The sequence below is a fragment of the Ammospiza caudacuta genome, chromosome 3 (genome assembly GCF_027887145.1).
Source record: "Ammospiza caudacuta isolate bAmmCau1 chromosome 3, bAmmCau1.pri, whole genome shotgun sequence".
NCBI classification, from domain to species: domain Eukaryota; kingdom Metazoa; phylum Chordata; class Aves; order Passeriformes; family Passerellidae; genus Ammospiza; species Ammospiza caudacuta.
In genome coordinates, this window is record NC_080595.1 from 106,848,297 (window position 1) to 106,873,655 (window position 25,359).

The 25,359-nt window shown below is 38.7% G+C and overlaps 1 protein-coding gene across 1 annotated transcript; it reads left to right on the top strand.

The window, feature by feature from the left end:
- The first annotated feature begins 2,082 nt into the window (after positions 1 to 2,082).
- FHL5 (four and a half LIM domains 5) lies at positions 2,083 to 25,044 on the top strand. The gene is made up of 6 exons (XM_058802234.1): positions 2,083 to 2,231; positions 14,560 to 14,741; positions 16,983 to 17,157; positions 19,416 to 19,585; positions 21,682 to 21,868; positions 23,036 to 25,044. The coding sequence occupies exons 2-6, from the start codon at positions 14,583 to 14,585 to the stop codon at positions 23,185 to 23,187; spliced, it is 843 nt and encodes a 280-aa protein (XP_058658217.1). The 5' UTR covers positions 2,083 to 2,231; positions 14,560 to 14,582; the 3' UTR covers positions 23,188 to 25,044.
- The last annotated feature ends 315 nt before the right edge of the window (positions 25,045 to 25,359 follow it).

The window sequence follows — 25,359 nt, forward strand, 5'->3', positions numbered from 1 at the left end:
AGTAGATAGAATGGAAACAGTTCAGAGATGTCTTCTGGCTACCAGCAAAACTCAAGGAGACATGGTTGGAAAATTGTCCCAGGTATTTTTTCTTGATTTGGAAATTCAATGATACAGAATTGTATCTGCTGAAAGAGAAAGAAAAGTAATTTTGTCAGGAAAACAAGGTCTTTAGGAATTGTTAAGGAATGTGATCTCTGAGGTTTTGTTCTTTAAGCAATGAATATTCTAAATTGGAACAAGTAACCTGAGTAGTTTAAGGAGAACCATCATTTGCTTGATGAATTTCCCAAACTTTCAACATGAAAAGGAAGCTAGGTCAAGACAGATCTTGTTTGGAGACAGATAAAATAAGCTGCTTTGTATTTCAGAAAGGTCAAGAAGTGCTGCAGGAGCTGCAAGGGACATCATCTAATTGATAGTCTGAAGAAATAATAGGATTTTGCTGACCTCCTCATTTGTACATAATTTGTACCTGTTAGGGAAAACCCTGATTCTGTTTTAGAAGTTCCTCTGGGCCTGTCTTCTATTAATATAGTTCTTATCTCTATCTACAGCTTAGACAAGTTTGAGGGTAGTCTTTGAATCATAAAAAAAGTGATGTGCAATAGGATGTGTCTGAACTTCTCGTCCTTGATGGCAAGAACATACTGTGTTAGTATTTCTAAGTGTCATTAGCTCTCTCAACAGATCTGCTTGAGAAATACTTCTGTCTGGATCTGATTTATGAACTTGAAAAGGTACTTGGTTAAGAACTGTACTATTGGGTTTTTTTCTTTCTGGAAGGAAGGCAAGAGAAAACTGTGATTCTCATTCTAGACTCAAATTCACACCTAACTGGTCCTCTCTCTCCTCAATCTGCTAAAATCACAGGCTTGAAATTAAAGGTCCTTGGTATAAATAAAACTTGTAGAACAAATTAAAACAGGAGGAAAGAGATCAGTCTTGTTTAAGTAACGACTGCATGTCTGGAGAGGTTTAACAAGACTACGAGCAGAGATCATCAGGTCTTGGCAATAGTAGTCAGAGGATCAGTCTTAACTGTGAGACACTATCTAGACACAGATAACCTCCAGAACATGTCCAGATTTGGCAATTTTACCAAAGTACTAAGATAACGTAATACATATTTAAACCATTCAAACATTTCCATCTTTCTTCTGTCTATGATGTTGAACAGCTCCCACCCACTTGATGTTGTAGACCGAGTGATTCAGATCTATTGGCTCTTGGTTGTGGAAAAATCTGCCTTGAGGTCAGTTGTGGTTCATACCACAAGCAGCCATCCTTTCTTAACTCTGCCTAACCTCAGCCTGCTTTTTTAAATGGACACAATATCCTGACTTTCAGCTGCACTTGGTTAAGGGTCTGCATAGAATCATATGCAAAGTACAAGGACCTCTGAATGCTCTGTGCATGCTGGAGCCTGTCTGTGAGAGCTGGCCCCTGTTGGGCCCAAGCAGAAAGTAGAGGAGGAGGCTGTGACTCAAAAGCCAGAAATACTGGGAAATATTGAGAAAGAGCTTAGAGGAGTCCATTGCTGCCACGCTGATGGTAATCCTTGTGAGCACCTTCCCACCTGGTGGAAAGCAGCAAATGGTAACAGCCCAGAAAATGCTTCAGCCATGTCAGAATTTTGAGTTCTACTGTGTCCCTGAACGTCTTTCCTGAAACTGGAGGAGGTTTTTTTCCTGCCCCCCACCCCCCTCCCCTGAGATAGTTTCCTGTACACAACAATCAGACTTCAGTAATTACAACTTTTCTTTTTCTTTTCTGATTTACAAGCCCACATGATGTCTTTTGAATGCATTATGCTTGAACTAGTGTGTATCTGGGGATGAATAATGTTCCATCTTTCTTTTTGCCCTTGCACTGAATAGTTTTGTTTTTTAACAGAAATGCCTTTTTCCTTTTGAGAAGTCTCAGAAATATGTTCCTTTAAGAACCTCCTACATGGTATGCATTTGCCATTTGTAAACACAGCATGTCAAAGAATGATTTGATTCAGTGGTGAGGCAGCCACATATTTGCATGTCATGAGGTCTAAGGGAAACAAACTGACCCTCAGCCTTCCCCCATCCAGGCAAATTCGGATGGGACCCTCAAATAGCTCTGGCAAAGTGTGCTGTTTCTTTTGGACTTGATGGATGCTTGTTTCTGTGAAGACGTGTAATTATTTCTTCCTTTATTTTACTGCGCAAGTTACCGAGAGAAGCAGCTGAAAACTAAATGTGAGTATTGAGGCTTTTTCTCCATTATTCCTTCATCTGATAAGCTTTAAACTTGTTAGTATAGAAGGTACTTAATTTAATGTTTTGAGCAAGCATGCAGGAAGTTTTTCCTCAGAAAACTGCTGAATAAATCAGATGTAGACTTCCACATATATATTATGTTTTTAATGGTGTGTACCTAAAGAGAAAGAGTTTTTTAAAAAGATTAAATAATTTTTTATTAATTCTTTCCATTGTAGTAATTGGCTCACCCACTAATTTGTGGAAAGATTGTCTGGGTTTCCTTTGTAAAGAGATGAGGATGAGTTTTGTTTACCCCAAAGAACCATCCAACAAAAAATTAATGTGCTTTTTCCCATTACATTTTTATCTCCTAGCAAGATTTCATTTGCTTTTGCAAGAAAAAATTCTAGGTTGTGTCTTTTCTGTCAAGTCATTTGTTTCTAGCACGAGTGCTTTTAACACCTAATGTGGATTGTTCTTGATTTTGGAAGTAAAACAGTTTCCAAGCTGGCTTTTATAAGAAATCAAAATATTGCTGTAAACAATTATCATCTCCAAATTTTCCCTCCATAAGACACTTGGGGTTATCTTTATTTTTAGGATCATAATTTTTTTGAATTTACATTTAGAAATTAAGTTTCAGATGCCTTTTTTTTCTTTGTGTTAATATTTTTCTTCTCTTTGTGCAACAAGTTGTTATTTGTACAGTAACAGAAGAAACTATAGTGGATTTGATACATTAACATTGTTACAGATTGCTGATGGTCAACTCATGTAATTTTACTGCAGGAAAGTCACTGACTCAAGGGTATTTAACTGGTAGAATATTGAGATGATACTAACTAACTTGTAGGCTTAAAGAAAAATGAATTCAAAAGCTGCTTGAAAGAGATTCTGTTGTATGCTGTCTCCAAATTATTTGCAGGCAGTCATAATTAATAAAGTGTGTATTTTTTGGTTGATATAGTAAGACATGTTCCATCAGCTTCGTACCAATAATCCCAGTTTTTTTCATTTCTTTTCCCTACCAGAATTTTATTTCTTGAAAGAACAGTTAAAAACTTTTAGTATTACCTAACCAGGGACAGACAGAAAAAATATTTTAATCAGCATGCTTCCAAACATCAAGCCCAAAATCAGAGGGTGAAATTCCAAACCTGTTGGAAGGAGCAGCCCTCCTGCCGGCTCAAGCTCGAGGTGTTGTCAAGGCTTTTAGATTGCCTGGAGAGTAAATCCAAGCGGAGTTTTACTCCACACTTCCCTGCCAATTTAGGGTAAACGATGCTCATAAATTAATCATTTCTAGTTCAACTGTTCTGTTAAAATCTCTAGAGCCCTATGTTTGGAAGCTGGTGTAGTGAAATGCTGCTGATGCTCCACTTGGGCTGCTGTAGCTGAACTCATTCTTTTGAGAACGGGGCATGCAGCTCTTATGAGAAAGGAGGCTGTGAGCTCCTTGTTTCATGCATTTGTGTTTTCCTGTAAAATGTAAGAGGGATCAAGTAAGGACATTTTTGTGGAAATATGCAAACATGACTCCAAGAAAACAAATTAATAACACCCCATGACAGAAATTCTGTAGCAGAGATAAAAGGGAAGGACAAGACTCACAAAGGGAAGCTACACTGCCTTAGTTCCTTCACAATGATGGCTAAGTTTAATTTCTGCTAGAAGTCACCCTGGAGAGGAATTTATATCTGTCCTTTAGCTAAAAAAGGTGCCTTACTCATTAGCTTCACCAGGTTAAACTAGTTTTTGTGAATATCCCCATTCCCTGTTGCCATATAGTACGTGTCAGCTATGGTCCCTACTTTTTCCCCTTTCTTAAACTTAAGAGGTTTTTTTGATTCTCCTTCATCCATGCTAGTGTGCTACTTTTCTTCCCAGCTATGGTTGCCTTTGAATTTGTTCAAGGTCCATGTAAGAGGACTGGTTAATTCTTGCGCATCTCAGCGTTGTGTGGGTAATGGATCTGAACAGGCTGTCCTAGCTGGTCGCTGGCCTCACACTTGAGAGGCTTTATCAGCCAGAAAAATGTTAATCTCCCTGTAATGTGTCTTTGTGCATAGGTTGCAGAATTAATAGCAAGAATGGCCAAGTGCCAGAGGATGGTGTAGTTGTTGACAGAAGATTTTGCATAAGAATATTCATCATAACCTCAGAGTCATAAAGGACAACCGCAAAGTGCGCAACTGGAACATTTTATTGCTTTGGCTAAATTTGGAAGTGTTTTCTACCTCTAGCACTGGGAACTGACCAGTTGGCAACCTTTGCACACTGCTTTTAACTATCCCAGGCCAGTGACATGGATACAGCCTGATGAGCAGACCCATCTCATGGCAGAGGTGCAGTGAATGGCTTCTTTTGTTCCCACTCACAAAGGTTTGCTCCCTGACCTTGAGGAATTCAATTACTTTGCTTTGACAAGTATTAATCTTTTCTGAAGAAAAGTAACTCACAAATGTGTTTTTGGATTACTTTATTACTGTTGTTAGAAAAGCATTCTGAAACCTTTGAAAGGAGAGCCGTAAAATACCTCAAAGGTTTAGGTTTAATTCTATTTATCAGAAGCCCATAACAGTACTGGGCTTAAACTTGCTTATCAAGTTCAGTCTTTCTCAAGTGAGCTCTTCAGGTTTGAAATTCAGCCACATCATGATTCATTTATGTACTAAAACGTGCAAAACTGTGGCATAATTAGAGTTCAAAAATCTAACTTGCATGGGAAAAAATGTTTAGAGTAAAAATTATTTCATGCTGGTCTTCCAATTGGCAATCTTTGTTTAGTTTAGTGCTTGAAAGTTGAAGAACATTGAGAAATATTTCAAATTAAAAGCCCAAACAGACTGGTTTTGTTAGATTTTTAAAAAATACGGTAGCAGAATTCTTAATTTGTTTGATCACTAGCTTAGACATTTCACTGAAAACTTTTAATAAATTTAACACAAATTAGCAGAAAGGCTTTGGATTGTGTTTGTAGCTTGGTGCAGTTTCTGCCACTGTGTTCTACTCTCCCCCTCAGATGAACCTTTTTCACCACAGCTGGTCAGAATTATGGTCTCTGAGCACCATCCTCTACCAAAACCAATCAAATCCATTCAAGGTTTGCAAAGATGGTTGTTGCTACACTCTTCACATTGTCACTAGAATAAGTTCACATCAACCAGACTCTGCTGGTATCAGTGGACTCACTGTTCCACAATATCCTTGAGTTAAATTACATGTTCTTAAAATGTTCCTTAATGTTAGAGAGGAATTTCTTCATTCTTGCCAAATTTCCTCCAGCATTCTAAGACTTAGTGGTGGGGTTTATTTGTCTGAAGCAAATGTTGACTGTCTTGGGTGTTCAGATAAACTTTAGCCTTAATTTTTCTTCAATCAGATAAGGTCAATCCTAGACTGGAACCAATTTTTAGATGGTGTGTATTTATAATCACAGAAAGAAATTCACTCTGAAGTCATGGTGCCAAAAACAAAACAACAGCAAAAAAGACTTTTTCACATATATCAGGACATTACAAAAATCCCAGCAGGGCAGTTACTGAAAGGTCAGTAACCTCACATCATAATAAAGAAAAACAGAATACCATGGTCTACTAATTTTAAATCATAGTGACTTCTAGAGTATTTTAAGTAGAAAATGTTTAATGTGTGGTGCAGAGACTTTAAGAATTGAGGGAAATGTTAGGATACCCAGTCACATAATTGTTCTGCAGATTTTATCTCCCAAGAAGGCAGAACAGGTAATGCAAGAGTCACAAAGGCTTCAAGCAGGGGGCAAATGTCACTGGTGGGAACCCAGGGCTGAGCCTCTGTAAGGACTGGGTGTTGTTGCTGCCACAGGATGTGAGGATTAAGATAAATCTGAGTCAATGCCATGTTATCCCCTGTCGTGGTTGACAGCACATTATCTACTCAACTGCTCGAGACTCCAGAGGTCTTTAAGTAACATTTTTTGCCTGCTTAATGGATGATGCACAAAGCCACATATTTAAAGAGCAAAAATAGGAAAAACACCAACATTTTTTTCCTATATTTGTCCTAGTGACACTGTTATTTTTCCTCCCTGGTAGAGGACAAACAAAAAGCCACTTGATGTACTTTTTTCTACCAGCCCCAGTCCTAAAAGGGTTCTCCTAAAAATGTTCTCTGCCTTCAAAATTCCTTTTGGGAGACCAATTCTGAAAGTGTTTGTACATTGTGAATATACATATATCCTTTGTCTGTGCTAGAATGAAATGTGCTGGGTAACTATCAACAGTGAATGTGGAATATGATGTAAAAGAATGTGTATATCTGAATATTTAATATTTTTTTCCCTAGCCCAAAAGGGAGCAGCCTGTCCCTGATGCACCTATGTAGATAAACTAATAAGGCTTTCCTGTCCACAGTGTGTTTAAGGCACCCAGGGCAAGAATTAAAAGCAAAAAGCCACCCTGCTATAATTCCACATCACTGGTGGTATGCACACACAGCTGAATTGCGCTATTTTGTAACAGCAACCATAGCGCAGATGCTGACGCTTCAAAACAGAATTGTGCACAGCACTGCCCAATAGATAATAGCACACCAACCCTAAACTGCAGAATTAAACCCTAATCCAGAAAATATTAAATCACCTAATTTGACATTCGTGAATTGAGATAAATTATTCAGTTACATAAATTTGCACATAGATGTCAGTGTTCCAAGTGATCTGTTGTAAGAGAAGACACAGCAGGTGGTCATGTAACACTTAGAGGGAGCAGAAGGAAGGGAAACAAGTCTGTTAAAGAGTACCCAGAGCACATTTTCATGTTGGTTGGTTGTTATGAGCTCTCCTAGAGACCTTTCTCGCCATCTGTCTCAGTTACATCATATAACCAGTTCATTACTGTAAAAATGGTAGAATACAAAGAGTGACACTTCTTTCAGATTTTCTTTACCAGCTTGTATGCTTCACGGTCTGTCTACCCAGCAGATACAATATATGCATATGTACTTTATTATGCTTCTATTGTTATTATGATATCTCTGTATTCCAAAAACAGTGCAACTGCAGAGCATCATTAATGCTAAATATCATAACCATACCTACTGTGTTGTCATCAAAATTCCAGAGTCATAGGTAGAGATCAGGCTGTTTCTAGCTCTCTTCAATGTTTCTGCTTAGCCCTTCTCTCCTTGCTGCCTAGAGAAGCTGTGGATGTTCCACCCTGACGGTGTGGATGGGGCCCGGCTGGATGGGGCTCTGAGCAGCCTGGTCCCCTGGGAGGGGTCCCTGCCCATGGCAGGGGGTTGGAAATAGGTGATCTTTAAGGTCCCTTCCAACCCAGAACATTCCATTATTTCTTGATCCTGCCTCTTGGAATTGCCCATCCTGAAGCCTGTTTTCCCTTGGGAAGGATTGGAGAGTGACACAGCAGTGGTCACCCCAAACACCTCACATATCATGGGAAGACATTTGCAGTGTTACAGTGGCAGTGGCCAGCATTTCTTAGACTGTGCAGCAGTGGCTTTACAAACAGTGATTCCTGTTGGTGTAATAAGCAGCCTAGGGCTTCTCTGCAGAGCCACATCACCCCTTTTTTCAGAGATGAGCTTGATAAGAAGGTGCCAGCCAAGCCTGAGGGAGCACTGCAAGCAGCAAAACTGGCCTGTGGAATATTTGGCCTGCAAACCAAAATACCTGGAAACAATGATAATTGAAGTAGAGATCTTGCGTACCAACACTACTGACAGTAGACTTTACTTTTCCTAAGCTGCAATGCCATCTAACTCATCACCATCTCTTAACAAGGCTGAGACTAGAACATTTTCGATTTGCTTCATTTTGATAAGGTGTCATCCTTTTATTAAAAGAGTGCCACTTCTCAGTTTATATTTTTCCTCAGGAAATTAGGTCAGGTTGACATAGCACAGCTGGAGATAAGACGAAAAACCACTGCAGCAGATGCTTGATTATCATTTGGGGGATTTCTGTTTGGGTTTGGGGAAGCAAGCATTTCTCTTTTTAAATTGGGTAATGAAAATATTTTCCAATTTTAGCTTGTTGCTAACAATGCTGCTGCTGATGATCTTTATATTTTTGTTCATTTTATTTCTTAAAGCAGTTCTAAGTAGGTCACAGGCTTTTAAATAGCCCTTCTAGAAAAAGCTGTGCTGTGTAGACAGTTGCAGTTATTTAAAAAAATATTATTGTAATTCATGTGATGCACCCCTTCTCACACAACAGAGTAATCTTCATCCACCTTGGTATTCCTGAAATAAAACTTAAGGGTAGGGAAATCTGGTGTCTACAGCTAGGATACCTGCAAAGATGAAAAATTGCATTTTTTTTCCATTAAGATCTTAAAGATTACTTTCAGAATCAGCATTCCCTGTTGAAGTTCTGTTACTTCTTGTTAGTGGCAAGGCTGTTTTGATCAGTGACCTCGGGACGCTCCACTCACCCTTGTACAACAGGTATCGTTTCTTGGCTTGTGTCACTTCAGGGAGGTGTTTCCCTGCCAGGTGCTGTCAGAGTATGGCTGAGGTGCTGCTGTGTCCTTGGGGCTTTCTGCCCAGCTGTGCAGGCATTTTGTGCAGATGCTGTTCTAGCAGAGATGGTTCCAAAGTGCTCCTCTGATGCTGCTCCCTACTAGTACCCAAAGGGGGCCTAGGGGAAGCTGGAGAGGGACTCCTCATCAGGAACTGTAGGGATAGGACAAGGACTAATGGGTACAAACTGAAAGATGGGAAATTAATAGTAGAAAGAAATTTATAATAGGAAGAAATTCTTCACTGTGAAGGGGTTGGGCACTGGAACAGGTTGCACAGAAAAATTATGGATGCCCCACCCTGGAACTTTTCACAGCCAGATTGGATGGGGCATTGAGCAGCCTGGTCTAGTTGATTTGCACAATAGGAATGAACTCACTGGTGGTAGTTTCAGATCAGGACTTCAGTGCATGTTTTCATTTGAAATTTCCACTTTCTGTTTATTGAAACACTTTTTGAAGTATCATTCATGATTCCCTAATCATGGATTGTAGGTGAGTGTCAATGCAAGAAAAGGGTACTTGGAAAGAACAAGCATTTACAAGAGACCAATTTTGTTGTTATGAGAATGCCCCCACTCCTATTCCAGTGCCCATAAAAGAATACTGAGGGTTTTTGGATACTTTTACCCTCCCTCTTTTGCCATTCAGCAGTGATAAATTTTCTGTGGTCCATCACCTGGCAACTCCCCCTGCTGAACCTCATGAGCATCCTGTCACCCCACTCCTCCAGTTTTGGGAGGTCCCTCTGGATAACAGCACATCCATGTGGTGTATCAGCCTCTCCTCCCATTCTGGTGTCATCTGCCAGTTTGCTGTGGGAGCCACTCTGTCAATATGGGAAATACAACTAAGAATAATGACAGGATTTTACATTGAAAGTTACAACAGCTGACTTATTTCATCACTTCATTTTATTCATACATTTGACAGTAGTCAGAAAGGAATGAGCTCCATAATGACACAGGAGAAAACTGTGGCTCTACTAGACTGTGTGAAAACCTGTAAAAATGTGGGTTAAATTATTTCAGAAGAGAAAAAAAAGGAAGAATTTAGATGACTGCACCATTTGAGTTTGTGCGGTGTAAACAAAGCAGACAGCAATACCAATTAAGGAAAAAATTACAAAATTCCTGAGATGCTTGATTCCCTAGTTAAGCCATAGCTCTTGCCCTTTTTGCTTGTAGTCAGGGGTGTGTAAACACAGTACAATTCAGTACAAATTACCAGACCAACCTCTAAAATATGTGCTTTGCCTTCATACCCCACCAAAACAGTGTCACTTGTGGCATCTGTCCTGGCTGCTTAAAGGAGAATTTCAGCAGTGAGAGCTCTGCACTCACTCAGATGCTTCCAGAACCTGGTGCTGTATTACTGTCCTGTGCCACAGAGATAAGATAGTTCAGAGTTAGTATCTGTGTCTTCTTTCCTGTAGGTTCTTGGCTTGACTTGATCTGTAATACATGCCCCCAGTTCCTATTGCTTCTCTAACTATTTTTAGAAAAGCAAATATTACAGAACCTTTAATATATGTAAATGCATGAGACAAAAATAGAAATAGGGAAAATGAAGCCAGAAAATTCATGCAAATAAGGAAAATAGCATTAGAAGATTAAAACATGCACTTACCTGAAAATCAACAATGCCTAGGGCAGCTTGCAGGGATGCAGGGCAGCTTTGATATCATAAAATATCAAATTGTTTTTCTTATCCTTCACTGCTATTGAAAGGATTTTTTTTTCCCATCTGTTTTTTTCCTTTATGCCTCTCTAAGAAGAAGACTTTTTCCAATAACTGTATGTTCTTAAAGAAAAAGATGATGAAGTTCAATGGCAGGTATATTTAGATTGAGAAATAGTCTATTAGAATTTCCACAAAGTGAAAGATAGAACATTTTTATCTATATGTAAATATCTACATCCATATGTATATACTAATTGATTTCTAAGTAGTACAAATGTTTCTGGGTTTTTTATTTTTGTATGTGTGAGGGAGATTAACATATATTTATAGAAAACATAAAGATTAATTATTGAAACATATATGAACCTTCTGGCTCTGCTTTTTGACTCCAGTGAGGAAAAAAGCATTCTTTTCCTGATGGTTCCATGTCTATCAGGATTCACAACTTCACAACCATGTTCTTACAGCTTTCTTCACTGGAAATCTTCTAGTTCTCTGCATTTTATGGGAAATAATTTGACTCTCCAGAAAGTCCCTGTCCTAATTTGTTGTAGGTAAATTCTATCTCAATCTGCTTTAACAGCAGGCTGACTAGCCAGCTCTCTTTTTTGTATTTTCATCTCTTTTATCATTCAGTCCATGAAACTGCTGCATTCTCAAATCTGACCCCAGGGACTCCAATTACAATATCCTCACGTCCTTGGCAACATCTCTCTGCGCCTCCTTGGAATATTCTTAACATTAAAAATGATACCTCATACCCCTGCTGACTAGGTACATAAAAATCAACAGTATTTAGCTTCCAATTTAAGATGTTCCAATTTAAATAATAAAATCATCTTTTCCCAAGGAATGGCAACATTGCAGTCTTTCCCTGTGCCTAGGAGTCGAGTTAGCAGCTGGAATGCTGGAGTCAGCGTTTCATTCCATGAGAGTGAATAACATCCGATCTCCAGAGATTTCTTAGCTGACCTTCAAAACACAAAGTCTAGCTTCCAGCAAACTTAAAGTAAACATATTTCTCTAGAGATTAGGATCAAAGCACAAGAAAAACATTCTACTTCACTGCATGGCCCTCGTACCATTACTTATTTATTGGAGCAAGGATAAGCGGTGCTGGGAGAGACGAGATTCGCCCTTTTGTTGCATTTTCTAATGGCAAAAGTAGTTCTCAAAGGTTATCCATACTTTTGCCAAAAGGTTTGCAAAAAATCTTCATTCTTTTGCTCACCATTGCTGCTTCATTCCCAAACATGGTCTTTTATGATGATTCATGGTCAAACTCTGAAGACTGTCTGAAGAAAAGTTTGGGACAACTTGAGCATTTTACTAGAGAAGCAGCCCAAGGACACTCTCAAGCTTTGACTCCGTTCTTGGGGGTACTTTATTAAGTCCTCAAGCAACAACTGTCATCTGTAGAACAGGACTAAGAGCACTTTGCTCCAATATCCATATAGGGGTTTAGGAGGAAAATAGCATTGCATATTCAGTAGTTCTCAAGTATTACATTAGTGGGTCTTATTTGTGCACACAGCCTGGGCTTCCTGGGACAGACTGACTTCCTGGGGGAAAAAAGTAATAATAAAGAGAATCACTTTTTAAAGAAAATTACTTGGAATGTAGTTTATGATAACTTAAAACCTGGATGACATTCATTAGAATGAAAAACAGAGATGTTTCTACAGATACGGGACAGATGTTTCTACAGATATTTGTTGGAGAGCTTTGGGCAACAAAAATGCTCTATAAGTAACAAAACTTTTCATGAATACCCTGTTTGGATTTTGCTGTTGCCACTTTTAGGCTGAGATGAAGCTCTGTCAGGAATCAGGAGTACTGATCCAGCACGGAGGGCATCAGAACAGTGGTTCACTCAGGGTTATCCTCCAAGGCAGTTCATTACTTTAATTCCCACTAAAAAAATAAATAAAAATCCTCTGAAACCCAGTTTCAAGCCTGACCTTGACTATGGAGCACAGTTAACCACAAACACTCCTTGATTGTGTCCTTAGACACCAGTTTATACTTCTTCCCCCACAAAGAGCAAAATGCGCAAAACTTAACCTTGGCTTTGGTCATGACTGTGATTGTGCATTAAATGCACTGAGCTCTGCCTGGTTTTATATGTCATGTTCTGTAAATGTACAAGCTGATGGATGTCATTTTCTCATATAAATGGTTTTTTTTGTTACACATTCAAATCTCTGTTTGATCTTAAGGAAATGGAAGTCCTGATTCAAGCCCTGTTATATTATTTTTCCAAGGATATCACATAAAACACATCAGAAATATTTTAAGAAAGCATGTTTCCCACTGATCTGAGTTCCAGATTATTTTATTTCCTTACTACACCCTGTCTTGGCTGACAGAGTGTAGTAATATTAAGGGTAGTAGGAAATAAAATATATCAATTCAACTCTAAAGATTTTCAATTTACAGGAGCAACGAATTTTCCAATCAAGTCATTACTTTTGGTCTGAAATTAGTATGACAGCCTTGCTCCCTACCCCCTTTCCAGTGTTTTACTACTACACGTCCCAGAAAAGATTAATTAATAAATGCCTGATCTTATGCACTGGTGCCAGTGGAAACCTGCAGTAATTGTTTTTTTGTCACAGCTCAAACAACCATTTTGGTTAAGAGCTTACTGAAGTAAAAACCCAGAAAAAGATTTTATGCCTTTTTAAAGCTCAACCATGGGTATAAGACAGTCAGTGAGTGCATAAAAACAAAGTATGAGGGTGTAACTCTGAGTGGACTAGATGGAGGCTTTGTCATGGCTAAGAACTCCCTCAAATATTGTCCTCTGTATGTTCTTCCTTACTCTCAAGCTATGCATCTGGTTAAGAGGAACTAATTTGCCCTGTTTTTCAAAGTGCAAAAATTTCAGCTGCCCGAAGTCACTGATATGTGAGAGATATTTTAGGATACTTTAGGAGACCTTTCCCAGCCATTTTCAACTCCTCTAAAATTCATGATTGCTGGTGCTGGCTACAGCTGCACCCTTTGAGTTTAATGAAGAGTGCAACCCAATGAGCTCAGCAGATGTTTTTGGGGTTGCTTCACTGTGAACTTTTTGGTTTCTTCTTCCATCATTTCCAAGAATCAAGACCCAATTTTAGCAAAGTGATGATGATCCAACCAGAAATAAGAAGACTGAAATAGGGCTTCATCTCCACAATCCTTAAAACATTCACAATTGCAGATCTATAAGAAGCCAAGGTTTGGATGCTTGTCCAAGCCTCTTTAGCCTGAAAAACTGAAGGATGGGAAATTCATACAAGTGACTCTCAATAGATTTGTGGTATTTCCTGCACTTGTCTGGCACAGAAATATAAATTATTTCACGTTATTTTGGTACTGCCAATGTGGAATCTGATATAGAAATAAAGAAATATGTAAGAAAAAACAATCTTTTCCAATAACAACAAGGAAAGCTTTCTTTGAGTTCTGATTTTGCTTGACTTATTGTTTAGTCTATTTTTCTTTATATTTCACTCTATTGCTGTCCAGGGGAATTTGTGCGACCTTACAATGCCACCAAATATTAGCAGCACAGTTGGGATAATGCAAAAAACAGTCATATATCCTGGAGTCCCTTGCCTTCCTTCCATTGGGTCAGGTAGATGTGAGGGTATTTAGAAAAGAAAGGAACAAGCAGAAGGACAGGAGTATCAAGAGAAAGTCAGGAACACACTACAAAGTTCCTGCCTCTTCTCTTCAGCCTTTTAACTCCTCAGTTGGTTTCATTTCTGAATTATTGCTTCTATCTCCATTACCCAATATCTGCATGAACCATATCTCGGAATCCAGTACATAATGCTCATAATGCCAGTAGTTTTACACAGAGAATGTGAAGTTGGCTTCATTTTCAGGTGTCTGACCTGAAACAGTGTTAGAATAAGCTGAAGCAGCCCTCTTGCTCCCCATCATGTAGGTGATACAATTCACAGTATGTGTTGTTAAAGGCTACCATTTTACTGTTGAACAAGCCAGCATTAAGAAATCCAGGGCCCTGCAAATGACCAGGAAATGCCTGTCCAACTTCCACACGTAATGCGGCGTTACTTAGTATTTGAGCAAGCATCACGCACTGAATTGCCCAATTTTCCCATCTTTTGCAGAGCACGTGGAGGGCCCCAGCAGGATGACCAGCAGCCACACAGACTGCCATTTCTGCCTGCAGTCTCTGCGTGGCAGGAAATATGCACTAAGGGGTGAGAACGCTTACTGCGTCCCGTGTTACGACAGCCTGTACGCCAACCCCTGCCAAGAGTGCAAGCTGCCCATTGAGTGCAGCTCCAAGGTACAGATTTGGCTTGCTCTTTTTGTTCCTTGTTAAATTATACACAAATCCAATTTCTTTAGTGGTAGATGTGACACCCACCCCTTTGCATATCCCTGTATCACTGAAGAGACTTAAGCATAGCTGTTGTACATCCCCACAGAGCAGAGTGAAACAGTGCTGTTTTCCCTGAATAGGAAAGCTCTGGGGTCAAAGATGAGGAAATCTGCACGTGCATATACCCCAAGCACACAGCAAGGCTGTGTGGACCTCAGCTGGGCTACATCCTTCACCTCCAGCCACCCACTGGCTGCAGAGGCTGCACAGTGCTGGGGGGTGATAGGGTGGGGGGTGTAATTCAGTGTATCAGGTTGATTGACACCTTGGAATTTCTGAGACGTGCTCATTGAAAAAATATTTTGAGCATTGAATAAATTGCTTTTACTGTAGGTGTTGACAAGCAGATGCCAAGCTGAGAAGACAACATGTTTATAGTTTGCATATTCTCCCTCTTTTGGAAATGAGGGGTTTTTTATTTCTGTTTAATTCCGTGCTTACCTTGCTCATCTCACAGGTGGTGTATCAGTGGTAGTGTTTCTGACCTTGTCTTTCCTTTCACCTCTCCATTTTTTACAAAACTAATTAATAATTCAATTTCCTCTGTGGTCTTTGACAGGGTTTCTAGTACCCCATACTTCAATTTAGAGGACGTATACTTGACATTGAATTTTAAGGTCAAATGAAACCTATCAAAAGGCATTTGTTTTGCCAAGTCCAGTGTGTACTGGCCACCTTCTCCCCATGTTCTCTTTGCCTATGTTCCTTAGAAATAAAAGGACACAAAGATATTGAAATAAACCTCTTGGAAGGCTTTCCCAGCCCAATCACATCAAGGTACATAGTGTGCATACAGGAATCATCCAAGGGAAATGCTGATTTGGATGAAGACACTCCTCAAAGTCTCATCAGCATTTCACTCACAGTGTGGGTAAACATGTGGCACCCGTCAGATTCAACAGGAGAGCACATGCTTTGAGTTCACTTAATTTCACCTTTAAAATCAAAAATTAAATCAGTGACAAGATTACTATTGTTGAAGATCATAAACAAAAAGCCAGGTCTTTGGACTGAGTGGAAGGAAAAAATAGGAGAAAAAAGCAGACAAAGGAGTGCACCTGGCTAGAGACATCTAGAAAAGTGGCACACAGAGATCTACAGCTGATTGTCTCACCTCTGCCAAGGGGACAGAGCTTGGTGTTTTCCTCTCCTCCTCACCCAGTCCTTGCCTGGGGCTGCTCCGGGCTGACAGCCTGGTTCCTGCAAGGTTCAGAGTGCTAACTAAAGCAAATGAAAATGCTATGTGCTCAGCACCTCCTGAAACCAAGCATGGCATTTCTTTTATTTTTAGCTCTTTAAAAGGCAGGGGCATGATCAAGGAGAACAATGAGATTGGATTTGTGCCCTTTTGTGTTTCTTACTTATAAAAGAGCCCTGGAAGGGTTCATTTTTTAAGCTGGGAAGGTTTTTTGGAGGTGCATTTTTCCCTTGCTTTTCTAACTGTGGGAAAATTAAATCTGCTGTTTGGTCTTTTTTTGAATTCTTAGTCAGGATCTCATACATATATATCATTAAGCTCTTTCATATACATATATATTGTTAGCTCTTTCAACCCTTAAGCCCACTTACTCTTAAACTTTTTTCTGTCAAGCTTTCAGGAGGATTTATGTCAGATGTAAACAAAAGCAATGATTTTTTAAAATATTACTAACAATCATTTTGTTCTCAATGAGATTTTAATTGCTTGTTTTCTGACAGCTATTAGAATTATGTCATGTCAGCTGGAAGAAGAAATAGTAACATTGAAAATACATAAGGTTCACTTCAAATTCTATAGAATATGGGCTTCCTCTCCAGTGGTCTGTGCACATAAAAAATGTTGATCACTTGTTTCCCCTTGAAAGACACCTGTAATATATAACATGATTCTTCCAATAAAAACATACCTCTGTGTTACATAAGGAAGGACATTCTGCCAAAGCAGCTCCCAATGGCCTCTGAAAGAGATCTACACAACAGTCACAACGTCACAAAAGTCACAATGTCACAACAGTGACATTGAGCACCTGCACCTTTCCTGAGCACACTTCTGGTTGGATCCATCACTGCAATGCTTTTACTTTTTTGTTTTAGTTCTGGAAGGAGTAGAAGGATAAAAGCACTGTAAATAAATGTTTTCACTAACATGAAGTTACTTTCTCCAAGGATCTGGCCTACAAAGGCCGCCACTGGCATGAGGGGTGCTTCAGGTGTGCCAAGTGCAGTCGCTCACTCGTGGAGAAACCATTTGCTGCCAAGGATGAGGTCTTGCTGTGTACTGAGTGCTACTCTGATGAGTATTCATCCAAATGTTTTCACTGCCAGAAGACCATTATGCCTGGTAAGATAACAGGGGCCCTTTACTGAGAAATGGAACCACATTTTTAATGATACCCTCCTCTGGAATAACCAAGCTATGAGGTCCTTGACTTTCAGAACAGCTTGGAGGTGACTACTCATCCTTTATGAGTAGCATTCTCCCATCAGTGGAGAGAAGGCAGGCAGACACTTCTGATACCACTGACAGGTCTTATGAATCCTTATAAAAATATTAAGAGTTCAATGCAGGGCAAAATGTGTTCATGTGATGTCCTTGATTTTGTTGCAGTTCTTAGGAAGCAGATCCCGTTGTCAGCATAGGAAGACAAACTGAGGTATTGTGAGCACAAGTGCCACATTAGACAAGTCATCTGCATGTTTTCCACATTGAACAGACCCTGTGCTTGTGTTCTTTATACTAGTGCTTTCACTCAGAAATATGTTTTATTTAAATTGTCAAAACATGACAATATGCTTTCAAATCATTAGCAGCATTTTTACTGAAAGGAATACAAGTCCATTTTACAATATTGTGCATGTTTACAATAGGCCTACTTCCTGCCATTAGCACTCTTGAAAATTCTGCACTTCACACTAAACTGCTTCTCAGCTTTTGATTCTATCTGTTCAGGACCCACTCTAGACTTTTCATTTCTACCACATCAGTAAAGCTCTTACAGCAGAGTATGACCCAAAAGCTGCCTCTTCACAGGCATCTGAGAGAAGCCACAGCACCATTTGTTGCAAAAGGAAGCTGCTTGCTTGGGAAAGTGGGTCCCTAGCTTTTGGAACAGAGAACGTCAGTAAATTTGGCAGTGACGTTGGAATTTTATTTTTCAGTATATCTTAATGCCGAACAGTAAGATCCAGGCTGTGCAAAATTATAGTCTTACTATTGGTACTAGATTACTCAGGTTGTATTCAACTTATAACACTAATTTGGATTTTTACAGTTTGTTTCCTTTTCATTACAAGTAAAAATCTGCATTAATGGAAACAAATATTGTAAAAATACAGTTGTGTTCATTTAATGGATTATAAACTGCCTCAATTGTACATAGTTTACAAAAATATTGTCAAATAGGCACACCTCACTAGATTTGGTAAAAAAAATGCCAGAATACACTCAGGTTTGCATCATTATCTTCTGGTATAAATCCATGCTGCTTGTTTTGTCACAGAGTGTAAATCCTTGCAGCAAGTGCCCGAAGGTATGAGAAACACCGCAACAGAGACGTGGGAATGCCAGCCAGTCTCTATATCATTGACTTCCTTCTCATCAACTTGCTAGCTCTGTGTTGAAAAGACCTGGTGGTGAAAGACAGTGAAATTGCCTTCTGATCACTGGGATGAAGCTGCAAACCTTTTGTGTCTAAATACAGCCAGCAGTTTCTCCACTGGCCCCACATTTCAGGAAACAGGCACAGTGGGATTAATCAGATATAGCAGCAATCCTCTTCCTCATGTGGAAAGGATGGAAAAGCACCTTGCACCTCTCTGTGCAGTCTTACCTACCTACAGATAGGAAGCTGACGATGGAGATCCACTGGAAAAGCTGCTCCCAGATATATGTGCATATCTTACACTTATGTTTTTATATCAAGATTGGACACCTGTACACAGAGATAAAAGCTCTGAGACTCCTTTGACAAACATTTAACTGAGCAGCTTTCTGTCCTTGTGCTGTATCAAAAGCATGTAGTTAAATATGTTTAAAGAATTGCTGGTCTAGGACAGAAATGGTGAGCTATAGGAGAAGGCAGTGTAGTATCACAGAAGGCAGTGTTCTATCACAGAAAAAATATTTACTTTTAGAAAGTTGCCAATTTAAGCTGATTAATATAAATAATGCATTTATAAGTGAAGGAGCCTTAGTTTAAGAAAGATAGAAGACAGGACAATAATAAATGTACTAAACATCCAACAAATTAATTTCTAATTAATAAAATTGCTGTGTACCTGAACATTATCACTGAGTTGGCTGGTTTGAGAGAAACTGAGCAATTTAAGCATAATCAAAAAAAACACCTAAAAATTCATATAAGAACTCGAAAAATCACAGCTTAGGCAATTCAGCACATCTTATGGCAGATGAATATATGGCACTGAATGTGTTCTTGAAATTTCAAGTGCATTCTTACAAGCTCTATTAATTTGAAGATGTTTTCTTGGGTTATCTGATGCTGAGCTAGAAGGTTCAAAAACAAGAGCATTCCCAACATTTAAAACCTATATTACAAGGCTATATCTGAGAGGATTGTTCATTTTGGTTTTTTTCAGGTTCACGTAAAATGGAATTTCAGGGAAGCTCCTGGCATGAATCCTGTTTTGTTTGCCAGTATTGTCAGCAACCATTGGGAACAAAACCATTAATCACCAAAGACAATGAGAATTACTGTGTGCCCTGTTTTGAGAAGCAATTTGCTCACCATTGCTATGCTTGCAAAAAGGTAATTAAACACACAATGCAAATAATGCCCTAGTGAGGCAATATTGCTCATGGGAGAAAGGGCTGGATCACGTGAAACGTGTGGTGAGCTAAGAGTAAGATCAGGATCTTCCCACTGACACTGGACACTGAAAGGCAACTGTGGCACTGTCTGCTGTCCACTCTTGTTAATATAAGACTGATTATATCTGAAATAATCTTATTTGCAAACAAATACCTTGGGTTTCTTTAGTTATTGATTGTGATTTTTAGCAAAGGTTAAATGGAAAGTTATATAAATCCCTTTCCTGATTTTGCCTTTGTAAACATGCCTCTCTTTCCATTGTTTTTCAGATGTATTCATATGCATAATTAGCCACCTGAACTGAGCAAATCATCCACAATCTTGGCTATTTTTTCTTGAAATGTATCAGCCAATTAGCAGATCAAGTAACATTCAATTGTGATAACACCAGTCAGGAGTCCCACTGATGCAATATGTGATGATACCCTTATGGGTACCAGAAACCTTGATTTGATTTCTTCTTTCCCCCAAGCACAGATAAATCAATTCTTCCCTCCCTTGATTTCTTATGTTTTAAGATTGTCTCTTGTTGATGAAAATACTCAAAGCATCACACTATTTTAGTGTGATATTTTCCTCTAGGGAAATGTTTTAAGCTGTTTTTTAGGGCAGAATTTTACTTATTCTTTAGTACCTGCAGCACTCTGGAAGCTTTTTTTTTTCCACTTCATCAAATAACTTATAATTTCCTGTAGTTATGTAATGATTACCTGTAAATCTCTACCTCTAACAAAAGCTTTTAATTTCAGGAAAATATGCTGCCTACTTTTTTCTTCAGTAGCTAAACTTCAGAAAGTGCTTTTATATATTCCCAAGTCTTTACATCTAGCCTTTAACTTGCATTAAATGAACACATAGCAATTATAGTAATTATGCTCAATGTTTATTACAGGCATTGATATTAGCACCACCTACATGAAATAATCAGGATTTGCTTCTTTAAAATTCCAGGAATGCAAATAGTCCCCCTACATATTAGCTAAAGCCATTTTATTTCTGAAAATTGCATCAATTCCCATGCATGAGAATTCAGCCCAAATATATTAAATTGCCAAACTGAATCTTGAATTTTTGTCAGCAAATTTTAGATTTTAATGCTAAAGCAAACGTAACCACAAAATAGCCCAAAACTGGAATGTTAAAGGGATTGGAAAATATTTAAATCTCTTCATTGCTTGACATGAGCCCATATTATTCTTGATTTTCCTGAAGCTGTATTCTCCAGGGAAATTTGATGATACCACTATTTTTTACTTAAGTTTCTTCAACTTTTTCTCCTCCTGTTCCAACATTATTCATTCATTCATTCACTCATTCATTAATTCTCTGTCATGCGTGTGACTTGATAGTAGAAACACTATCTTACAGCTCATCTTTATAGAAATTTCTCTGTACAGTCTCTCACAAATTCTGTGAAACCAGCTCCTTGCCACACATATGGGAGCCACAGAACAACTGGAAATTTCCCACTTCAGAAATAACCAGTGCAGAGCTGTGAGTGTATTGCTGGCCAAGAGAAGTTGATGACACTGATAAACCTGATTTTTTTTCTTCTGCTGACTGTGTAGCTCACCTTTCTGTTTTACTTCTGTTTCTTTACTGTCTTCCTATTTAAAATATTGTTGCACTTGAGAGACAGCAAAATACTGGCTGGAGATTAACTATTATCTCAGCATCAGTTCTCTCACCCACTGCCTATCACTGAGAATTTCTCTTCTGAGAGCATGCCTGATTCTAAACACTTAGCTACAGTGTAATAGAAAAATTTCATTTAAAGATAACGCACTTATTACAAATTATGAGGTTGTATTGTGATAGAAAATTGAAAATAACAAACCAGTAACGTATGGAATTCAACTGCAGATTAGTTAAATGGATAATCCAGATGAAAAAAAAGTTGATGTGACCACACTTTCTTCTCTTGTGCATGTTGGAAGACAGAAAACAAATGGAAGTACTTATGAAGGACTGGACAATCCTTCATGATCCACACCTTTGTTTCTTTGCTCTGCCCTTGTTTGTCTATGTATTAGGTTATAACTTCTGGAGGAGTGGCCTACCATGACCAGCCTTGGCATAAAGAATGCTTTGTGTGTGCTGTGTGTAACACTCAGCTGTCTGGACAAAGATTCATTTCCAAAGATGAGTACCCATACTGTGTAGACTGTTTCAGCAAATTTCATGCCAAGAAGTGTGCTGCTTGCAAGAAACCTATTGCAGGTGAGTCTCGTCTTCTAGAGGGAAGCAGACACAAATGAATCATCAGTCTCCACTCAAAGACTTTCACTTTAGGAAAAAAACATTAAAATTATTCCCATCATAATGAGGACTGAAGGAGTTAACTATCAGAGAGACTCTCTCTGTGTCTTGCTAGGACATACTGATCACACATGTTCCCTAAGAGATGCGGAATGGTTTTATGGGCCCAAAGGCATTGTTTGATGTAGTGTTTTCTGTAGAAAATTCCTCCTTAAGAATATTTTAAAAAGTGCTTTTTTTTTGCTCTTCCCAGGACAGTACACACAAGCCCCTCTGTGATTTTGTTTTTAAATGCAAATGTGATCAAACTGAACACAGATTAACTGCCTGCTGGTAAGGCACACCTGTCAAATTAGAAAGCTTGCCAAATGCAGCAGAACTCTGTTTCATGAATCCTTGTATACTTATATATGATTTATATTTAGACATGTGTGTCACTGGCCTATGATAGTTGGAGTTTTCTGAGAGCATTTGCTGGTGCTCTGCACTTTAATCCTATTATGTGTGGAGTCAGCTGTTGAAAAGTAATTCCTGATTCTTACAGGAGCATGCTGCACATGTCATTGGACAACGAAATCATTGAATACCCAATCCCATGTGCATGACTTAAAAAATACCAAAACCACAAAACAACAGCAAAAAAAAAAGCATCAAAACTATTCAAATTCCCCCAGTCTTCAAGATTTTATTTCAGATAATTTTGCTAGGAATCCCATTCTCTGGTAATTTCCAAATGAATCCATCTCGAAGAAACTTAATTATTAAATTTCATTCAGAGTTGTACAGAAACTATGCAAATATGGCAAATAATTTCCACGAGAGTTTGTTGGGAAGATCAGCAAACCTGAATGGACATTATGATAAACCCACTGTGTTCAGATCTCATAATGGGATATGCAAGCAAGTGACTTGTGGCTTTTCTTGAAATACTTCCCACTGTTTAAATTTTAAAGATATTTTTCAATTCAGCCAATAAAGAACATTTCACACTATGAATTTTTGTTCATTTTCCCGTTCACTGTATGAATGACAACCTGATCACACATCAGAAAGTCAACTGTTGCATTACTGAACCAGAAATACTGGATTCAGATATTCTTTTTTTTTTTTTTTCATACTCTCTTTCAGCTCTGGGAGGTGCCAAATACATCTCATTTGAGGAGCGCCAGTGGCACGGGGAATGCTTTAGCTGCACAAAATGCTCTGTTTCCCTGGTGGGCCAGGAATTCCTCACTCGGCAGGATGACATCCTTTGCCACAAATGTGGCTCTGCTTCATAGTTCTGTGGAAAGCTGTACAGCTGCAGTATTCTCACTCTGTAGCAAGGTAGTTCATTGGTCTGCTGTAAGAAAACCAGATAGAAGGTACTAGAGTTATTTAGTCACTCAAGTAACTTTCCAACAGGAGTTTAACATCATCATAATTCTCAATTTCTTATAAACAAAAATTAAACAACTGCCCCATACTGGTTAATAAAACAATGCAGAAAAGATTTGTATATATTTTAAGCCTAACTCCAGTATGTTTTCCTTGTAACACACTGCACTCTGCTGTTAGAAGCTTAAAAATTTATCTTTTATCACCTCTGAATCAAGAAGGATTGTGAAGCGTCTGTTTGGCATATGAATAATGATGAGGCATTAGCACTGACTCACAGATGCAGATCTTCCTACAGAAAGCTGGGAACAAGCATTTTTCTCTTGGATCATAACATTGAAGAGAACACCTTGTAAATATTATATTCTTCCATACTTTGGGAAAAAAAGATGCTGACAAGGCAGACAGAAATTGTGAGTAGGAGATGCTTTCACATTGAGGAGTGCAGTCAGAAAGGCCCATTCCATGGGCCAATTCAATAGAAAAAAGGTCACTTTCCTTCCCTTACTGGGATTGCTACCCAAAGAAGTCACCCAAAACACTAAAGTGTAGGCCCTTTCCCAAAACTGGGTAACTGTACTTAATTCTTTAGTCATAGCTGCTCTAGAACATAAATAAACCCATATTTTCAGCTACTGCAAGAGGTAAGGAAAGCCCAAGATTTAATAGTGCTGATGTACATTTTCCCATAATGAATATGCCTTAAGACTTTGTTTCCTCTGTTTTTGCTATACCTTCAATACAGGCCTAAAATATACTTTTTTATTAGTTGACTGAAGACCCAACTCTTAATGGTCTATTTAACCTCATACTTTCCTTCATTCAAAACTGCTTTGCCAGCAATTGAAGCCCTGTTAAGGACCTTACCTGCTTGGTCTTTGATTCACAGTTCATTCCTTGTAAATTCCTTGTAAATTTCTTCATGTAAATTCCTGCTTGTAAATTCCTGCATGTGGACAGCAGGCTATCCACTCTCCAGAACCAATTCCTGATTAATTTCACCATTAGCCACATGTGTTTTTTAACAGTATGTCAAGAATTAGTAATTGTCATTGCAAGCCAGGCAGCTTTTGCTTGCAGTACAGGACCTTAGTTTCCAAGTAGCCAGCCTTTATATCTGCTTGCTGAGCTCCAGCACTCAAATATCTACTGTTAAAGGTCATCCAGAACTGAGTTACAAACATCTATCTGCCCCTTCTTCCACAGTGTGTGTTGCAGTGCCATTGTGGACGGAGCAGTGATGTTGGAATGGCAGGTTCTGCCCTGTCCAGCAGCGTCTGAGTCCTCATCTCGGGTGCCCATAAGTCATTCTTCTTCAGACTCTGACCTGGAGTGCATAGAGTTATTTGGCTGACTTGAGTGACCTTTATTCATATTGAAGACAGCCATTATTTTAGGTAGAAAAGTGGAAAAAAAGGAAGAATATGTGTGTATGGCTAAGCCAGAGCCAAAGTGCAGTGGCATAAAATCAATATGGATAATGACTGACCAATGACTACACAGCAGTGTGTTGTCAGTCGATAAAATATTGATCTTTTGCTCTATGTGGTGTTAATTTTTGGTTTTTATTTTCTTCTTTCATGGCAGCTTTTACTGCAGTCTAGAGTTTGATTAGTTTATGTTTTTTCATTTTATCCCAGCTGCTTCCTTTTCTATTTACACATCTCCCGTGGCTGACACAGGTTCTTGGTAAGGCTTAAATTCCCATAAATAGAATATGCTTCATTGCCTTATATACATAAATATATATGTACACACAAAACATAGTGGTTCACAGTTATGTATGATGTTCTAAAAATCTCACTGAGATATCAGAGATAAGTAAATGTTAATGGTCTAAAATTTTTAAATTAAAATGATTAATCACAATATTCAGGCTTGTCTGTGGGGTACCTTTTGTTTGTTTGTATGATATTACATTCAGCACATCTCAAGAATGTAGTTTGGGCCCTTTATTCAGTCTCCTCTGAAGGATCATGCATCTTAATTACAAATTGATGCAGGAATTACCAGGCAGCCTCCTAAGACATGAGAGAGTCACAGGTCAGACACACTGATCATGATAATCCTAGTCT